This window comes from Tasmannia lanceolata, unplaced genomic scaffold (genome assembly GCF_043159265.1).
Source record: "Tasmannia lanceolata isolate RefF3 unplaced genomic scaffold, GAP_Taslan_0.1 ptg000016l, whole genome shotgun sequence".
NCBI classification, from domain to species: domain Eukaryota; kingdom Viridiplantae; phylum Streptophyta; class Magnoliopsida; order Canellales; family Winteraceae; genus Tasmannia; species Tasmannia lanceolata.
The window spans coordinates 9874497-9888772 of NW_027518693.1; the positions used below are offsets into that span (position 1 = coordinate 9874497).

The following is a 14276-nucleotide window of genomic DNA, read 5'->3' on the forward strand; positions in this document are numbered from 1 at the left end:
ATCTATAAAACGGAGGGTTAGAATCATCCTATGTATATGAATTTTCGTGCATTGTCTATTTATGTTGGGGTCCAACAGATCAACGGGTTGGACCCGACAACAATGTAGGGCCCATAGTACATATGTGAGGACACAGCCAAAAAAGTAGGCACAGCTATCTTCCCGTTCTTCGAATGCGTAACAGAAGATTTAACAGATATCTGCACTCTCTCTTGACAATGAGAGTCCTCACTTTTCACATTGGCTGCTTCCTTCTTTATGAGAAGAGTTCCAGAAATAGAAAACTAAATAATAAGCTAAGGTTGCCAAATAGTAACCAAAGAAACAAAGAGAGTAATGCTAAACCAGCATAGGCCTTTTACAAAATTTTGTACTAGATTAGTCTGACAGAGAGAAATAAACAAAGAAAGACACTCCCAGCAAATTGTCTATGATATCAAGTTCAGATCAGATGTTCAAACCGGATCACTGTTCTGAGAGGGAAACAAATGCAGATTTTGCATAAAAACAGATTTCATTAAACAAAACCTTAACTAAGGGTAATGATAAATGCGCCCTTTTTCATCACATGGGACACCCAACTGCAGTGACGTGGCAATCAAATCCGTTGAATCCTTCTGACGAGAAGTACATCAGCCCATCTGGAGTCATTGATACACTGCTGCTGGGTGTCCCTAGTGATGAAAAGGGGCGCATTTATCATTTCCCCTAAACTAAATAGAGTCTTAAAAAGTATCCAGCAACCGACTATAAGTTCAAATGGCCTCTTCAAAAGTAAGGCCTGTAACGCATCGGTCTTCTGAATCGAGGAACTTTCCTGCAGAAGAAAGCAAAAGATCAATCAAATAACACACCCAAAAGAGGAGAGGTAAAAGCAGAAATTGAAAGAAGAGTATCATCCCAGGAACTTGTGACAGGCCTTCAAGGGCTCACCCGTATCCATAAGGGGGATAGAAATATGGCAGTGGATATGGCCTTCTGAATCTATAACCCGCATATGGACTGAAACGCCGCCCACCACGGTACTGTTTCATCCCAGGAACATTTGTACGTTTAGGCGAAACCTGCACACCAACATTTTCATTACAAAGTTTACATAAAGTTGTTGTAAGTGCTAAAGTGAAGCACAGGAGAATGACCCACTTTCAATTGGCGACCATGTAACTCAGATTCGTTTAAAAGGATGGCCTCTTGAACAGCTTCTACTTCTAGAAATTCCACATATGCAAAACCCTTCGGCTGTCCAAACTTATCGGTCAGAATTGTAACTCGGTTCACTGTTCCGCAGGATTGGAAATGCTGCTGCACTTCTTCGGGGGTGCATGAATAATCCACCTGCAACATTTTCACCCGCAAAATTTTGCACATGGAGATTTAATTAAAGATGTCACTCAGCAGAACAATTCAGTATTAAGGGAACGGTCTTGGCAAGTGGAAAAAGACCAATTAGAAACATATGGTGCAAACCTATACATCCATGAGAATTATAGGATCTTTGCAAAGGAAAACACCTCTAGATCTCAAGAAGAAGAAACCAACTCTCAGGAGCAAACTCTAAAGTTTCAGATCAAATATCAAAGCCTCTCTAATGTTTCAGTTTGTAAATCTTAGGCACTCAACCTATGCAACAAGAGCACTTCTTTTCATAAAATAATGGACTTCTTAGAGCGCTCAGCCCAGGTAAGTTTACAAGGCTTGTATAAATTTAATCAAGGAACAACTCTTAGTACTGAAGAGCTAGATTAATGTCTAAAGAAAGCAACAAAATGAGACTTTCAAAAAGTATGGACGTGTGTTTGCCATGATCTGGGGAAAAAACATATCACAAGAAGGAGATCAAGGTCACAAGAAAGAGATCAAGGATCCCTCACCATATGCTGCGAAGGAACTAGATATTCCACAGGATCACCACCAGGCGCTATCTGGTTTCTGAATCTAAATTTGCATATAAACATCTCATCTCTGCTACCCCATGTACGCCAATCAATCATGCCACTCCTTCCAGCATTCAAGGCAGATGCCCCTTGGCCATCTAACTCTTGAATCGCTTCTCCATATCTTTGTCTCTTCAATTTCCTAATGGATATTGTCTACATTCTAATTTTGACCTCCACTCATTTTCTTCTTCTTTTTTTCCTTCCATGTTTTTTTTTCTATCTCATAAGGTATTTTATATCTTTCTCTTTTTTGGGGGCATTCTAATTTTTTTGCCCTCCTTTTTATTTTTGTTCTTTTTTTCCTTTTTTTTTTTTTGAAATGACTCTTTTCTTTTTGTTTCTAAATTTTCATACATACGGCTTTCTTCTTCTTCTTTTTTTTTCCTTTTTTTATAGCCCCAGATTGTTTTATACCAGAAGAACTTCCTGGCAGCCCAAATGTTGGGTAACAATTCCCAGCGCTGCTAAGTTATCAGAGAACTCGAAGAGTGAAGAACAACCCTGCGACCATTATCAGACACTGTCAAAGCATGACTCCAAACTAAATAAGTGCGTACATCCACAGAACAATACTGCAAACTAAAAGCATTCAGATGCATGCTTACAAATAGACAAACAAGAACCTTTAAAAAAAATAGACAAACAAGAAGAAATTTCCTAATTTATCAAATGCATTGAAAGAAACGTCAAATGGTAATAAATAGAACCCAATTCCAGTCAAATTATAATATAATATAATGCAAAAAAGCAGAACAATAAGATCAGCAACTACAAGCAACACAAAAGAGTCCATTCTAAAATTTCAGAACTGCTTGAAAAATAAGATCTTTCGCTTAGTTTTGGTTATCTTGTCTGGAACTCTTTTTATGCTATTACTAAAAGATCGTGGTAAAGTGGCTGCTAACGAAGTTTTTTAGATGAAGACGAAGAATGGTTGGATGGATCGTAGTGAAGGGCAGTTGGTTGGGCATAATCAGGGAAAAGACTCCCTTCGATTGATTGTAGGCACGGAAAGAGGATCCAGAATTTCTTTTGTTCGTTCATCTTGGCCCAGGGTACGCCCTGGCAAGTTTTATTTGATATTATGTAATGCCAGTCGGGACCTTGTCCCCAATGTATTCCTCATATTATCAATGAAATTTTGTCACTTCTCAAAAAAGAAAAGAAAAAAGAACTGCTTGAAAAATACAAGCAATGCAAGAAATGAAAACAGTTTGTAAATCAGACCAGCTTTCTTAGGGTCACTTTATTTGGATTTATTAAAAATAATCATGAAGGCTATGATTGAATCCATGTTAGGACATAATGGAAGATATTTCAATATATCTCAGATTATCTAAAGAAAAGGGTCTACGGGTCTGATCATAGAAAAGACTCTCCTCAAGTGAACCAGCCTAAAAGAGACAGATATATGAAGAGAGGAGTTAGAAGAAAAAGAATCTACAATCTCTAATATAGCATCTTGGACATCCACATTGTTTGAATTCCTGGTAAAGCATTATTGCATGGGAGGGATGATACGCGTTTTAGCTTTCCAGAATACGCAAATGGAATCGTTCATGCATTAATAAATTGTTGCCATTTAAAAAAGATCTCGGTCATGCAACTATGTAGCCGAAAGTAGTGACAGCTGGAAGTAAATGGATTATGTTGGACACAGTCATAGATTGTTATGCCTCTGAAGCATTATTCAGACTCCGTGAATACATATGATCATGAGCAGTTTGCTGATCCTGGAAGTGAACGGACCATGAAAGCAACAAGAGAAGTACATCTCAAGAATAAAATCAGGATGGCCAGAATCCAGAGGTTCTTATTTCCTACGGGATCCTTGCTTTCCAAGATGTTGCAATCTTCCAAATCTCGCTGTTCACTTGGACTATTCCACAAGTACATAACACGTAAAAAGAAGAAATCTTGGAGGTCCTCCTCGAACTTTGCTTCGACATAAAATTTCAGTTTTAAGTTAGTGATAGCAACGGAGAAACATCAATAACATTAAATCAAGGATCTTTGTGTAGGGAAGACGTTGGCATGATATCTAGTGTTAATGACTTAGACGAGAACCTCGGCTAGTTAAAAAGGAGTTAACTTGGTGACTCAATGATAGACACAGTTAAGTTTCTTTATTAACTCGGGTGAGTCAAATACGTTTTTGATGACTTGGTAGGGCAAAACACGCATTTGGGGGCAAGGTATCATGCACGAGATCCTGAAGTAACTGGAGCCCTCCCTCTTACCCAACATGCATCTTCTCACCAAATGCCAACGTTTCCTTTTAATTATATGTTCGGGTGGATTTTAATGTGGGCAACTAACCAACAAAAGGTGGACTCAGAAGGGCAAACGATCTCCAAAGCCCAGCCAATTGAAAGATGAACGGCCTCCCCTAAAGAGACGATGGAAGAAAGACCATACGGAGAAGATGCCTTCGGGATATTGGAACAACATCCTTCTATGTGAACATTGAGGTGATACAAAACATTCTTCAGGCATCTAAGGAGAGAATTCACCAAATCAATTTCCTATGATGGGAGGGAACAGTACCCAGGGGTAAGGTAGAGCATTTTCATGTGCAGGGCAGATATTGGCACGTCAAGCATTCAATCCATTTTTTTCTTCAGGAGATGTAGGTGTATTATTTATTTTCGTTGATGGTTGTTTGACGAATATATTGGGTGTTTCCAATTCCAACTTCTCTGAGAAAACTCTTCCAAGGGCAGGGATGTTCTCAGCAAAAGCCAATTGGTAATTCAGAAGTTCAAGACAGGGACAAAACGGGAGGTGCAATCAATTTCGTTAGTTGGTAGGTTTTGCGGTACAATTGAATTTCATTCATTCAATATTGATTCATGTAGTTTGGAAGTTCAAGCTAAGCAAGGCACAATAAGGGTATCTGGGAGAGGGGCAAATTTCTATGTCCCTCGGTCCCTTTATTGGCAACTCTAAAAGGTAAGGACTCCCGGAGATTAGGGTACTTCCGCATAAGATTGTTGGTACATTAAGAGGTGGGATATTTCCTTTAAAGATTATTTAGGGAAGTTGAGAAGCAATCTTTGCCCCTTCGTAATTTTGCTTTTTTCCTAATAAATTTCTGTTTATTTTTCAAAAAAAATATGAAAGAATATCAAATTTATGGTTCATTAATACACTTAATAAGTTAATAATAGTTACGATGTTATTAAAAAGCGACAAAGAGAGAGAAGAAGGGTAATACATCAAGAAAGAGACAACAGCAATGACAAGTTGATAATTGATATAAGGGGGCCTGATCCATGTACAAAATAATATATTGAACACTTATTTTGTCTATTTCGTTCCTTCAAAACTGAATTTCCAAAAAGTTTTGTTCCATAATAGAAATCGGAATAAAAAAGTGAAACGAAATATTTTGGCCACAATTGTGGAATGTTCTGGTTGAATTCCGGTGTTTCGAATATTTTGAATGAAACAATGCATTCCGGACTGAATCATATTCCGAGAAAAAAAAAACTAGAAGGATATTTTCTAGAATAAACATGGTATAAAATTTGAAACATTTTTTCCAGAATATAACATCTATTGCATTCTACACCTAGGGCCAACATATTTGGCTCCGTCAAAGTTGTGATTCTTTTCGGTTCTTTTTTACCTTATTTTCTACTAAACTAAATTGTGATATTAATTTGGCGGATCCAAAGCCAATGTCATGGCTAGAGGCATTCCGTATATGTTTTTAGTAAAACATGTGTTTATTTGATAAAGTCGGTAGATGTAATGGTTTCTTATATTTTCTTTTTCTTTTTTCCTTTTTTTTATTTTTTTTTTGAAATTTTGTAGTGTCTTTTCCAAAATGGAATAATGGAACAGCCAAAACAATAGAACATTCCAATCCAAGAGAAAAATGGAACGATCACCGGAACGGAATTGAGAACAAAAACTGAAAATCAAAAGAACAAATTCGCTACCACTACATGGTCCACGCGTTATACTGTACAAGACATTGTTACTTGCATTGTTTTAAAAATCCACCAAAACCGACATGAAAAGACCGAAATGTTACCATTTCCCTCCCCACAGAAAGGCATACCGAAATAAAAATCGTTAGTGCATTATTGGTATATTTAATCAATATATGTTGAATACTTATATTTAGATGAATTGCTTGTAAAATGTGGTGTATTTATTAAGTATAAACATTTATATGAATCACATGTGAGATGTGGAATGCATTTAATTATCAGACATGCGACAGTGCATGTCACTAGGTGTTCGATATTATTAAACAATTATGGATAGTTGTCTTGCTTATGTGATGGCTTCTAAGTGAGTGTTTGTGCTTATTTTAGCATTTCTCAACGTTTCATTTTAAAAAATTTATCATCTGCATAAGTTTCCATACGCCATTTTATAGGATTTCCACGACCAAAACCAAGGCTGAAATCGAAATTTAAATCCTTGGTTACTTGCTACTTATGAATTTCTTCCAAAATCACACAGCACAGAATAAGACCAACCCTCCATACACAAGGAAATATTCCAAACTTGGAGAGCTTTGGAGTTGCAACTTGCTAATCGTCTACTCCAACATTGTTGGCTTTCAAGACTGACGAAAAAGGGCAACCTCTGCCTGCCGATGTAAAACTGTAATTTTATTTGGGAGATGAAATTTTCACCCCACGCCTCCCCTGCATTACGCATGCGCTCCCCTTATAACGTGATTTGACGTGAAAAGTGGGAAACTTAACGTTTTTTGACGTCAAATCACTCACGTTATAAGGGGCGCATGCTTAATGCCGGGGGGGGGGGCGGGGTGGGGGGATGAAAATATCATCACCCTTTTATTTTGTTCATTTCAACAAAGTTTTCTTTCAAAAAAAAGTGGTGAATGGTGATAAAGGAGGACATTGGCCCTTAGTCTAAGGTATTAAGGTGGTTTCTATTTTTTTCTCTTATCGGCAATTACAGGAGATTGTGAAAGAAATTTTCTTCAAGGATCGTAACAAGTCATTAACAAACAACAACAGGAGGTGCTAATCGAAACATCAGATAGTAAATGAATAACTAAAATAGACTCACCATTGCATTTTATAATTCGCTTCAGCTTAAGTTTAAATAAATAATGTTGAGGTATGGTTTTCTCATGCCAAAGAATTTTGAACAAGGACATTCACGTGGAATAAATACAGTGAGATGGTTTTTAACGAAAAAATTAATGAGATAACCTATGATTTTATCTAAACTATTCATGAGGTGAGTCCACTGTAGATCACCGATTACCTAAAAATTGCATTGATCAAACAACTGTATATCGTCTTCATATTCTCATTTTTTTTATTTTTGAATAAAAATATTCTCCAGCTAACTCTGTTGTTATGTCTATTGAAAGTCTTTGACCAAGGAATCACGCTCAGAAGCAACCATATGTATGTCCAGGAACTGCAGGAATTCATCCTTCAAATTTCACTGACCACGCCAATGATCTTATCAGAACTTGATTCTACGACGCAGAGCAACTCTAAATCCGGTTATTCTCTGAAATAATGGCCATCCTTTCATGATATCTCTCCAGATGGATATCCTCTAATGTTTATACTTTATACTCATTTACAGAGTCTCGGTCTCCAAATCCAACTCTGTATTTGCGAGCAATCACCCCCCACCACAAATGAGATCGATCCTCCCCAAACTACCAGTCATTTGCTCAACAAGGCTCTGTTCATCACCATAAAATTGCTAATACCCAGTCCACTAGCATATTTAGGTTTATAAACCTCGTTCCAATTGACCAAGTGGAATCTTCTCTTGTTAATCATCCCAAAGGAATTTCCTTTGTAACTGCTCAGTACGTCAGATGACACTATTCACCATATTTCTCCTCAATAATATATGTATAGGCAAAGGAATTTCTTTTGCAACTGCTCATTATACCTAATAACACTATTCTCATCACAAACCACCACCCATCATATTTCAGAAGAAAGTAAAAAAGAAGTATACAGGGGCTTACTTGAGATCAACTCACTCAGTTGAGAAAATGCAGTTCCACATATCACAAGTTCAACCAAATAGCCCACTCAGTACTTTCAGAAAATAAAAAATATATCATAATAAAATAGGTTAGAAGTAGGAATGCAACTCATATCATTAACATTGTTGACAAGCTTAAAAAGAAAAAGAAAAAAATCAGCATAAAAATATACCAATAAGCTGATATGTCTGTATGTGTATTATATACAACAAAAAGACAAGATGCTAGATGAACATTCATTATGAGTGGACTAACCATGTGAACAGAAACTCTGAGCACTATTAGGCTCTGTAAAATAGGCAGACAGTGAGGCTCATATAAGGAAAGGCAACATATTAGCTGAACATTCATCCTGAGTGGACCATCCCCGTGGAAAGAAACTATATAAACTATCTGGTTTTGTAAAATAAGAAGGCAGTGAACCATCCCCATGAAAAGAAACTATATAACTATTTGGTTTGGTTAAATAAGCCCTCAGTGAAGCTCATCTAAGCAAAGACACACATCCAATAGCAATATCAACACTTAAATCGCCAAACACAAATTCAAAATCTAGCAATATAGTATTAATGGTCAACTATGCGCTAAAAGTAATGTCCTGCATCTGAAAACAAAAGAATCAAAGGCAAAATAATAGCTTATACGTCAATACTCTTGGAGTCAACACTTCACTTACATGCTACTCATAAAAATGAAACTAAACAGGGCGTAGTGAAACTCACATTACCAACAAACACCGATCGAGAATCTGCCTCCTCCTTACTTGCCTGGGTTGCAGCCGCACTAGCAGGGTCTGCGAGTGCAATGAAATCACAGATAAGCACAAAAGTTGACACTGGAAAAGGCAGAGAGTGTGTACCAATATAGGAGTCAAACAAATCTATAGATGAAAAAGAAATGGCACACTGAGAATCTATAGATGAACAGTAAGTTGCAATCTGCAAATTGTATTCTTAAAATCAATACTAAAAAAAGACTACAATTGTGAGTCAAACAAATCCCATATAGAGAGCAAGTGAGCAACCAAGGATGGAGGTGAGAACCTATGATAGATCGATAAATGGTATAGAGAGCAAGTGAGCAACCAAGGATGGAGGTGAGAACCTATGATAGATCGATAAATGGTAAGAGTTCTTATGGACTAGGGAACAAATTTAGCCTGCACCACAAGCCTCCACAACTATTTAACAAAGATGGGCATCTTTTCTACTTCGAATGCTTCCTTTCCTTTCTGACGGACCAAGAAAAAACTTCAATTTTTATAATCAATTCTCACCATCTATAACTCTCAAAGATCACTATCTTCTCCTCTCCATAAAGCCCGATACTTATTTCTTGAGGCTCTCCATAGACCACTATTCTCTCTTTTTTTTATAAGTAAGCTGTAATTGAACCCATGACCCCATGGTTGCGACAAAAAACAGCAACCAACTGAATCACATCCTCAACCCCTCCAATTTTATCACCAATACATCTCCAATCTTAGCACCTTTCATTTTCTTTTCATTTTCATTATATGGAACCTTTTATTTTATCTTGTGATGAATTTCCATTGTCTATTTTTTGACTGGAATGGGGTTGACATAATCTGTTTGGCAATTTCTAAATTCTGGGCTACAGGCTATGTAATATTTATTTCCTAATATTTTTCACAACAATATGATGCATATGCTTCACCTATCATCAGATAAACCCACCATATTTCTTAGCCACATATATGAATAAAATCCAAAACAATAATTTTTTGTTGGGTCTTTCCGAAAAAAATTGGTTACCTAAAACCATGAAAATTCAACCAAATTTTAGACAATGCCAGACAAAATTGAAACAAACATCGCAAGGCAAATATTTCGCTCTAAGATGAATATGGCATGCGAAGTTTAATAATCGTAAAAAGGGGCTCATAGAAATTAGTGTTCACTGTTTGGTATGAAATAAAGTAATCTCCATCCCAACTTAATAATCCAAGGTCCCACTTCAAGGAGGAGAGCTTCTTACAAAATGCATGGTGATTTTACTCACGTTTATCAAAGCTCAAAATCAGATGTAGGAATCTTTGCAACTAATTTCAAAAGCAAGAAGTGACCATATGGTCTAAACTGTGTTTCAAACCTCAGACTTTTAAGAGAAGTTGGCCACCCACGGTGAAAGAGATTCGATTCAGGCAAGTCAATGATTGATGTGGTCATTTTTTTATTAACTTGGGTGAGTTAAAGGAGTTCTGATTGGCAAAAGTCGAAATCGGATAAGAACTCGGCCTCACCAACTCAACCAATCAGACGATTGAATCAGGGAGTTTTTAAACAGTGAGTCAAATAATGCAATGTTCCCATGAGTGGACAGCTATCTTCGAAAGGTCCCCACGTGGGAAGCTAGGATGTCATAAAGCGAATATCCTAAATAGAGTGCAAGGATCATAGCAGAATCATAAACAAGAATATACACAATTTTCTTAATTCAGGAACATCTCAACTCAACTAAACCTTTGTCCCAAACTAGTAGGGGTCGGCTAATGAATCCTTTGGAAAAAATTTATGAAGAAGGCGAAAGGATCAACCCGGCTCAAATTGACTAAGTCTACTCCTGACACTAGTTGGGTTCGTCTACATGGATCATTTTCTTCCATTCTATCCTATACAAGGTCATGTTCTCTGTTAAGTTTCTAGCCCTCAAGTCTTTCCTCATTGTTTCTACCCAAGTTGTTTACAGACTACCCTTACCTCTTTTTACTCCATCAACTTGGCACGAGTCACTTCTTCTTACTGGAGCATCCAAAGGCCTACGTTGGATATGCCCAAATCATCTTAAGTGATGCTCTCTCATCTTCTCCTCAATTGGTGCCACCCACCCCCACCTTTTTACGGATGTTTTCATTTTTAATTCGATCTAACCTTGTGTGCCGCACATCCATCTAAGCATTCGCATCTCCGCTACACTCATCTTATACACATGTTGCTTCTTGGTGGCACAACATTATGAGCCGTACAGCATGGCTGGGCTCACAGCGTCTTACAAAAATTTCCCATTCAACTTGGTAGGTATTCTACGATCACACAGAACCCCTGAAGTATGATTCTACTTCAACCAACCTGCTCTTATTCTGTAGTTAACATCCTCTTCAATCTCTCCTTCCTTCTTTTTTTTTTTTTTTTTTGAAACGACACAATCTCTCTTTCCTTATGTAAGATTGAACCAAGATAGCGAAAGATATCCCTCTTAGGTACCTCCTGTCCTGTCATATTTACTACATCGTCGCCTCGCCTCCTTACATTACTAAAGTTGCACTCCATGTACTCTGTCTTAATCATGCTTAGTCTAAAACCTTTGGATTCCAAAGTAGTTCTTCATAACTCTAACTAAAAAAGTTAACATTAATAATTCAAGAGGAAAGAATTGAGGAACATCTAAAAGGAGATAAAAGTCTGGCAGCATCTGTTTCAAAAAAAGATTTCTCTACATAAGCCCAGTTTATCCAATCATAATGTCAACGAAAGATTAAATAAAGAGCACACAACAAAGCCTACGTTTGGAATGCATTCGAGGGAGAATGTTACGTACCTAGGATTGTGATAAGTTAGTTGTTTGTTTTTTGATAAGAACTTTTATATATAATTTTTTATTTCTAAATTTCTAAATTTCATTTTATTTAATAAAAATTACCGAATCCACTAATCCTACTTTTGGGGGTTTGCTGAATCCATATCTGAACCTGACACGCGAATCTGAATTCGTGCAACACAGGTTTATGGAGTATGAGGGCTCTTTGCGATAAGGATTCTAAGTGTTCATTGGTCCTAGTTTCTAGGAATGATAGGATTGGTCGTTGACTCCTAAAGGGCTTATTAAATTGTAATGTTTCTATTTTCACCATCAAGAAAGAAATTAACGCAAACTGTGTCTCTGTAAAGAGAGGAGGAATGACCCTGGCCTTGCAGTGGGTCGAGAGGCTGATCTTCCATCTAATAAGATCAACCTCGTTGCGACCAATTTAGGATGTTAACACAGAATCTGATCTTCGAATAAGAAGTTCCATAAACAGAATCGGGCTAAAGCCCGTCAAACATGCCACCATCTGAAGCCCTAGATGCATAACTAAAGTAGAAAAGCAAGAACAGGTTCAAAACCCTAACAACGTAAGAAAAAGACGGCACCTTGTACAGCTCCCATCTCCTTCTCGACCTTGGCTTGCATTTCACGGAGAGCGGCTGCTTCATCTTCCATCTCCTTCAACCGCTTCTTCATCTCGTCCAATTCCTGCAGCTGCAGGCAAGAAGACAAAGGATTAGGGTTAGGGTTAGGGTTAGGGTTTGAGAAATCGAATGAAAAGGGATAAAACCTTGAGAGCATCTTCGTCAGCCCTGGCCATGTCGACATCCCCGTGAGCATCCATGTCTCCTTCCATCTCTGGAATATCCCCACCATAAACCTCATGTTCCTCCTCATCCATCTCTCCCTCTCAGAAAAAACTAGAGATAGGGATCTCTTTTTACTTCGCGGTATTTTAAATACACACTACGACAGACAATTCCGTTTTACGAAATGGCATTTTCGTAATTTTAACCATCATTTGGAGCTAATTTTTAATTTTTCGCTCCAAAGGATTTTAGAAAACAAAAAAAAAAAAAAACGACTTCTTTAACCCCAATGCACCGACTCTCGACCCTGGGTCGATTTTTTGGAGCGTTTTTTTGTCGCTTCAAAAAATAGGAAGGGAATTACACATTCCGTTGTAACTCTACTGTAATAATGCCAGTTACCCTTCTCAAAAAGCAATTACACCTTCACAAGAACTACACCTCAATTAGGCTTGTACAAGGTTTTTCATGTGAAATACAGAGCTAGTTGGTTCTCTTCTGCGTTAAAGATGCTTCAAATTTAAGTCCGCCTGAGCGTAAGCTTTGTTATAGAGGAAAAGATGGGATATTCGTGAATGTATTGTTTGTTGTTGTGCCTTGAGTTCATAAGAAGGTTGTTCTTGATTTTTATTTGGTTGAGGTTTTCAACTGACATCTGTTTTTAGTTCTCTTTCTAGTCTTTTATGCCTACAACTCTACATGTGACAATGATACGTGCATATAGTTTGGAGTCTTTATGTTTATGTTTATTTGGTATTGGTAGGTTAGTCTAGGAAAAGTCTAGGAGTCTGGTGATAAATCATAATAAAGTAAAGATAAGAGTTAGTTAAGACTTTATAGGGATGTGAATCGTGGCTGTTTTGTGGCTCTTTTCTTGTATTTAAAGTGGTTCATCAATAAAATATGCACGCAGAATTTATCCCAGAAATTGTGTTTTCACATAAAGGAGGAATGACCCTTCCCTCGAAGTAGGTCAAGAGGCTGATCTTCTCTCTGAGAAGATCAAATCCGTTACGAACCGATTTAGGTTTGGAGTGGGGCTTCAATTGTGATGTGGCGTGGCCATAGAGTTTGGGCTTTTCTAACCTAGGATAGTTGTTTGTTTTCTATTATTCGTGAGTTTGTTTTAGCTTGTGAGGAGTGTGTGTTGTTTAAAGAGTGTGTGATAGTGAGGGTACATGTGCACATGTGTGTAAGATACCTCTAATAAGTGCTATAGATTTTGATTTTCAAAATCTAGTGTTTTTGGGTCCAATCATAATGTATGTTTTCTCAAAATGTTTTGAAAAAAAGGAAAAGTTCAGCATTCATGGGCCGATCGACCATGGCAATTCTAATCGACCACGGATTGGTTCTAAAAATTCCATAATTTACTACATAGTAGGGCCGGTAGACTGCTAGGGTTCGGTCGACCGCGGTTTGTCGAAAACCAAAAAATAAAAAGTTCCAGCAGCATGAGGCGGTCGTCCGAGTCTGCGCAAAAAAAGAGTCATCGGCGCTCAAACGGTTAGTTTTTCTTTAATATTTTTATTTTTATTTTTTCCTTCCCTTTTTGCCCCCAACGGTCACACATGTTTCCACAACTCAATAGCCACTTCAGGGTCGATTCGGACCGTTGAATCGCCAATAGGTGTGATCTGACAGTCATAATTCAAACCGGTTTGGAAAGGTGCTCTGTAGAAGTGCTTTTCACACTGAAAAGTCACAAAAGGCTCTAAAAATAGCAGAAATCTGTCATTTCTTGGTGGTGAAACGAATTTGGTACTATGTTGTGATATTTTGAGAACTTCCAAACGCAATTCTACTCTCTTTTTATCCTCAAGTCTGTCATTGTACATACTATTCTCATCTTTTGTAATCTAGATATTGTTATTCTGAAGAAACAATATCTGTAAATTTCTCTAAGGCTTGCCACTCTCAAAGGGCGTTTCGGGTTTGATTCTGCTTGTGCGAGGCGTCGTTAAACGTTTGTAG

The 14276-nt window shown here is 37.5% G+C and overlaps 1 protein-coding gene across 2 annotated transcripts; it reads right to left on the minus strand.

The window, feature by feature from the left end:
* Positions 1 to 334: 334 nt before the first annotated feature.
* On the minus strand, positions 335 to 12443 carry LOC143848051 (polyadenylate-binding protein 2-like). Of its 2 annotated transcripts, XM_077356834.1 has the most exons (6): positions 12284 to 12443; positions 12099 to 12207; positions 8670 to 8740; positions 1144 to 1335; positions 934 to 1064; positions 335 to 817 (listed from the first exon to the last, which is right to left on the minus strand). In XM_077356834.1, the coding sequence occupies exons 1-6, from the start codon at positions 12392 to 12394 to the stop codon at positions 769 to 771; spliced, it is 663 nt and encodes a 220-aa protein (XP_077212949.1). In that variant the 5' UTR covers positions 12395 to 12443; the 3' UTR covers positions 335 to 768. The 2 variants fall into 2 exon arrangements, with proteins under 2 accessions (XP_077212949.1, XP_077212950.1); XM_077356835.1 differs by lacking the exons at positions 8670 to 8740; positions 12099 to 12207; positions 12284 to 12443 and adding an exon at positions 1872 to 2324.
* Positions 12444 to 14276: the final 1833 nt, after the last annotated feature.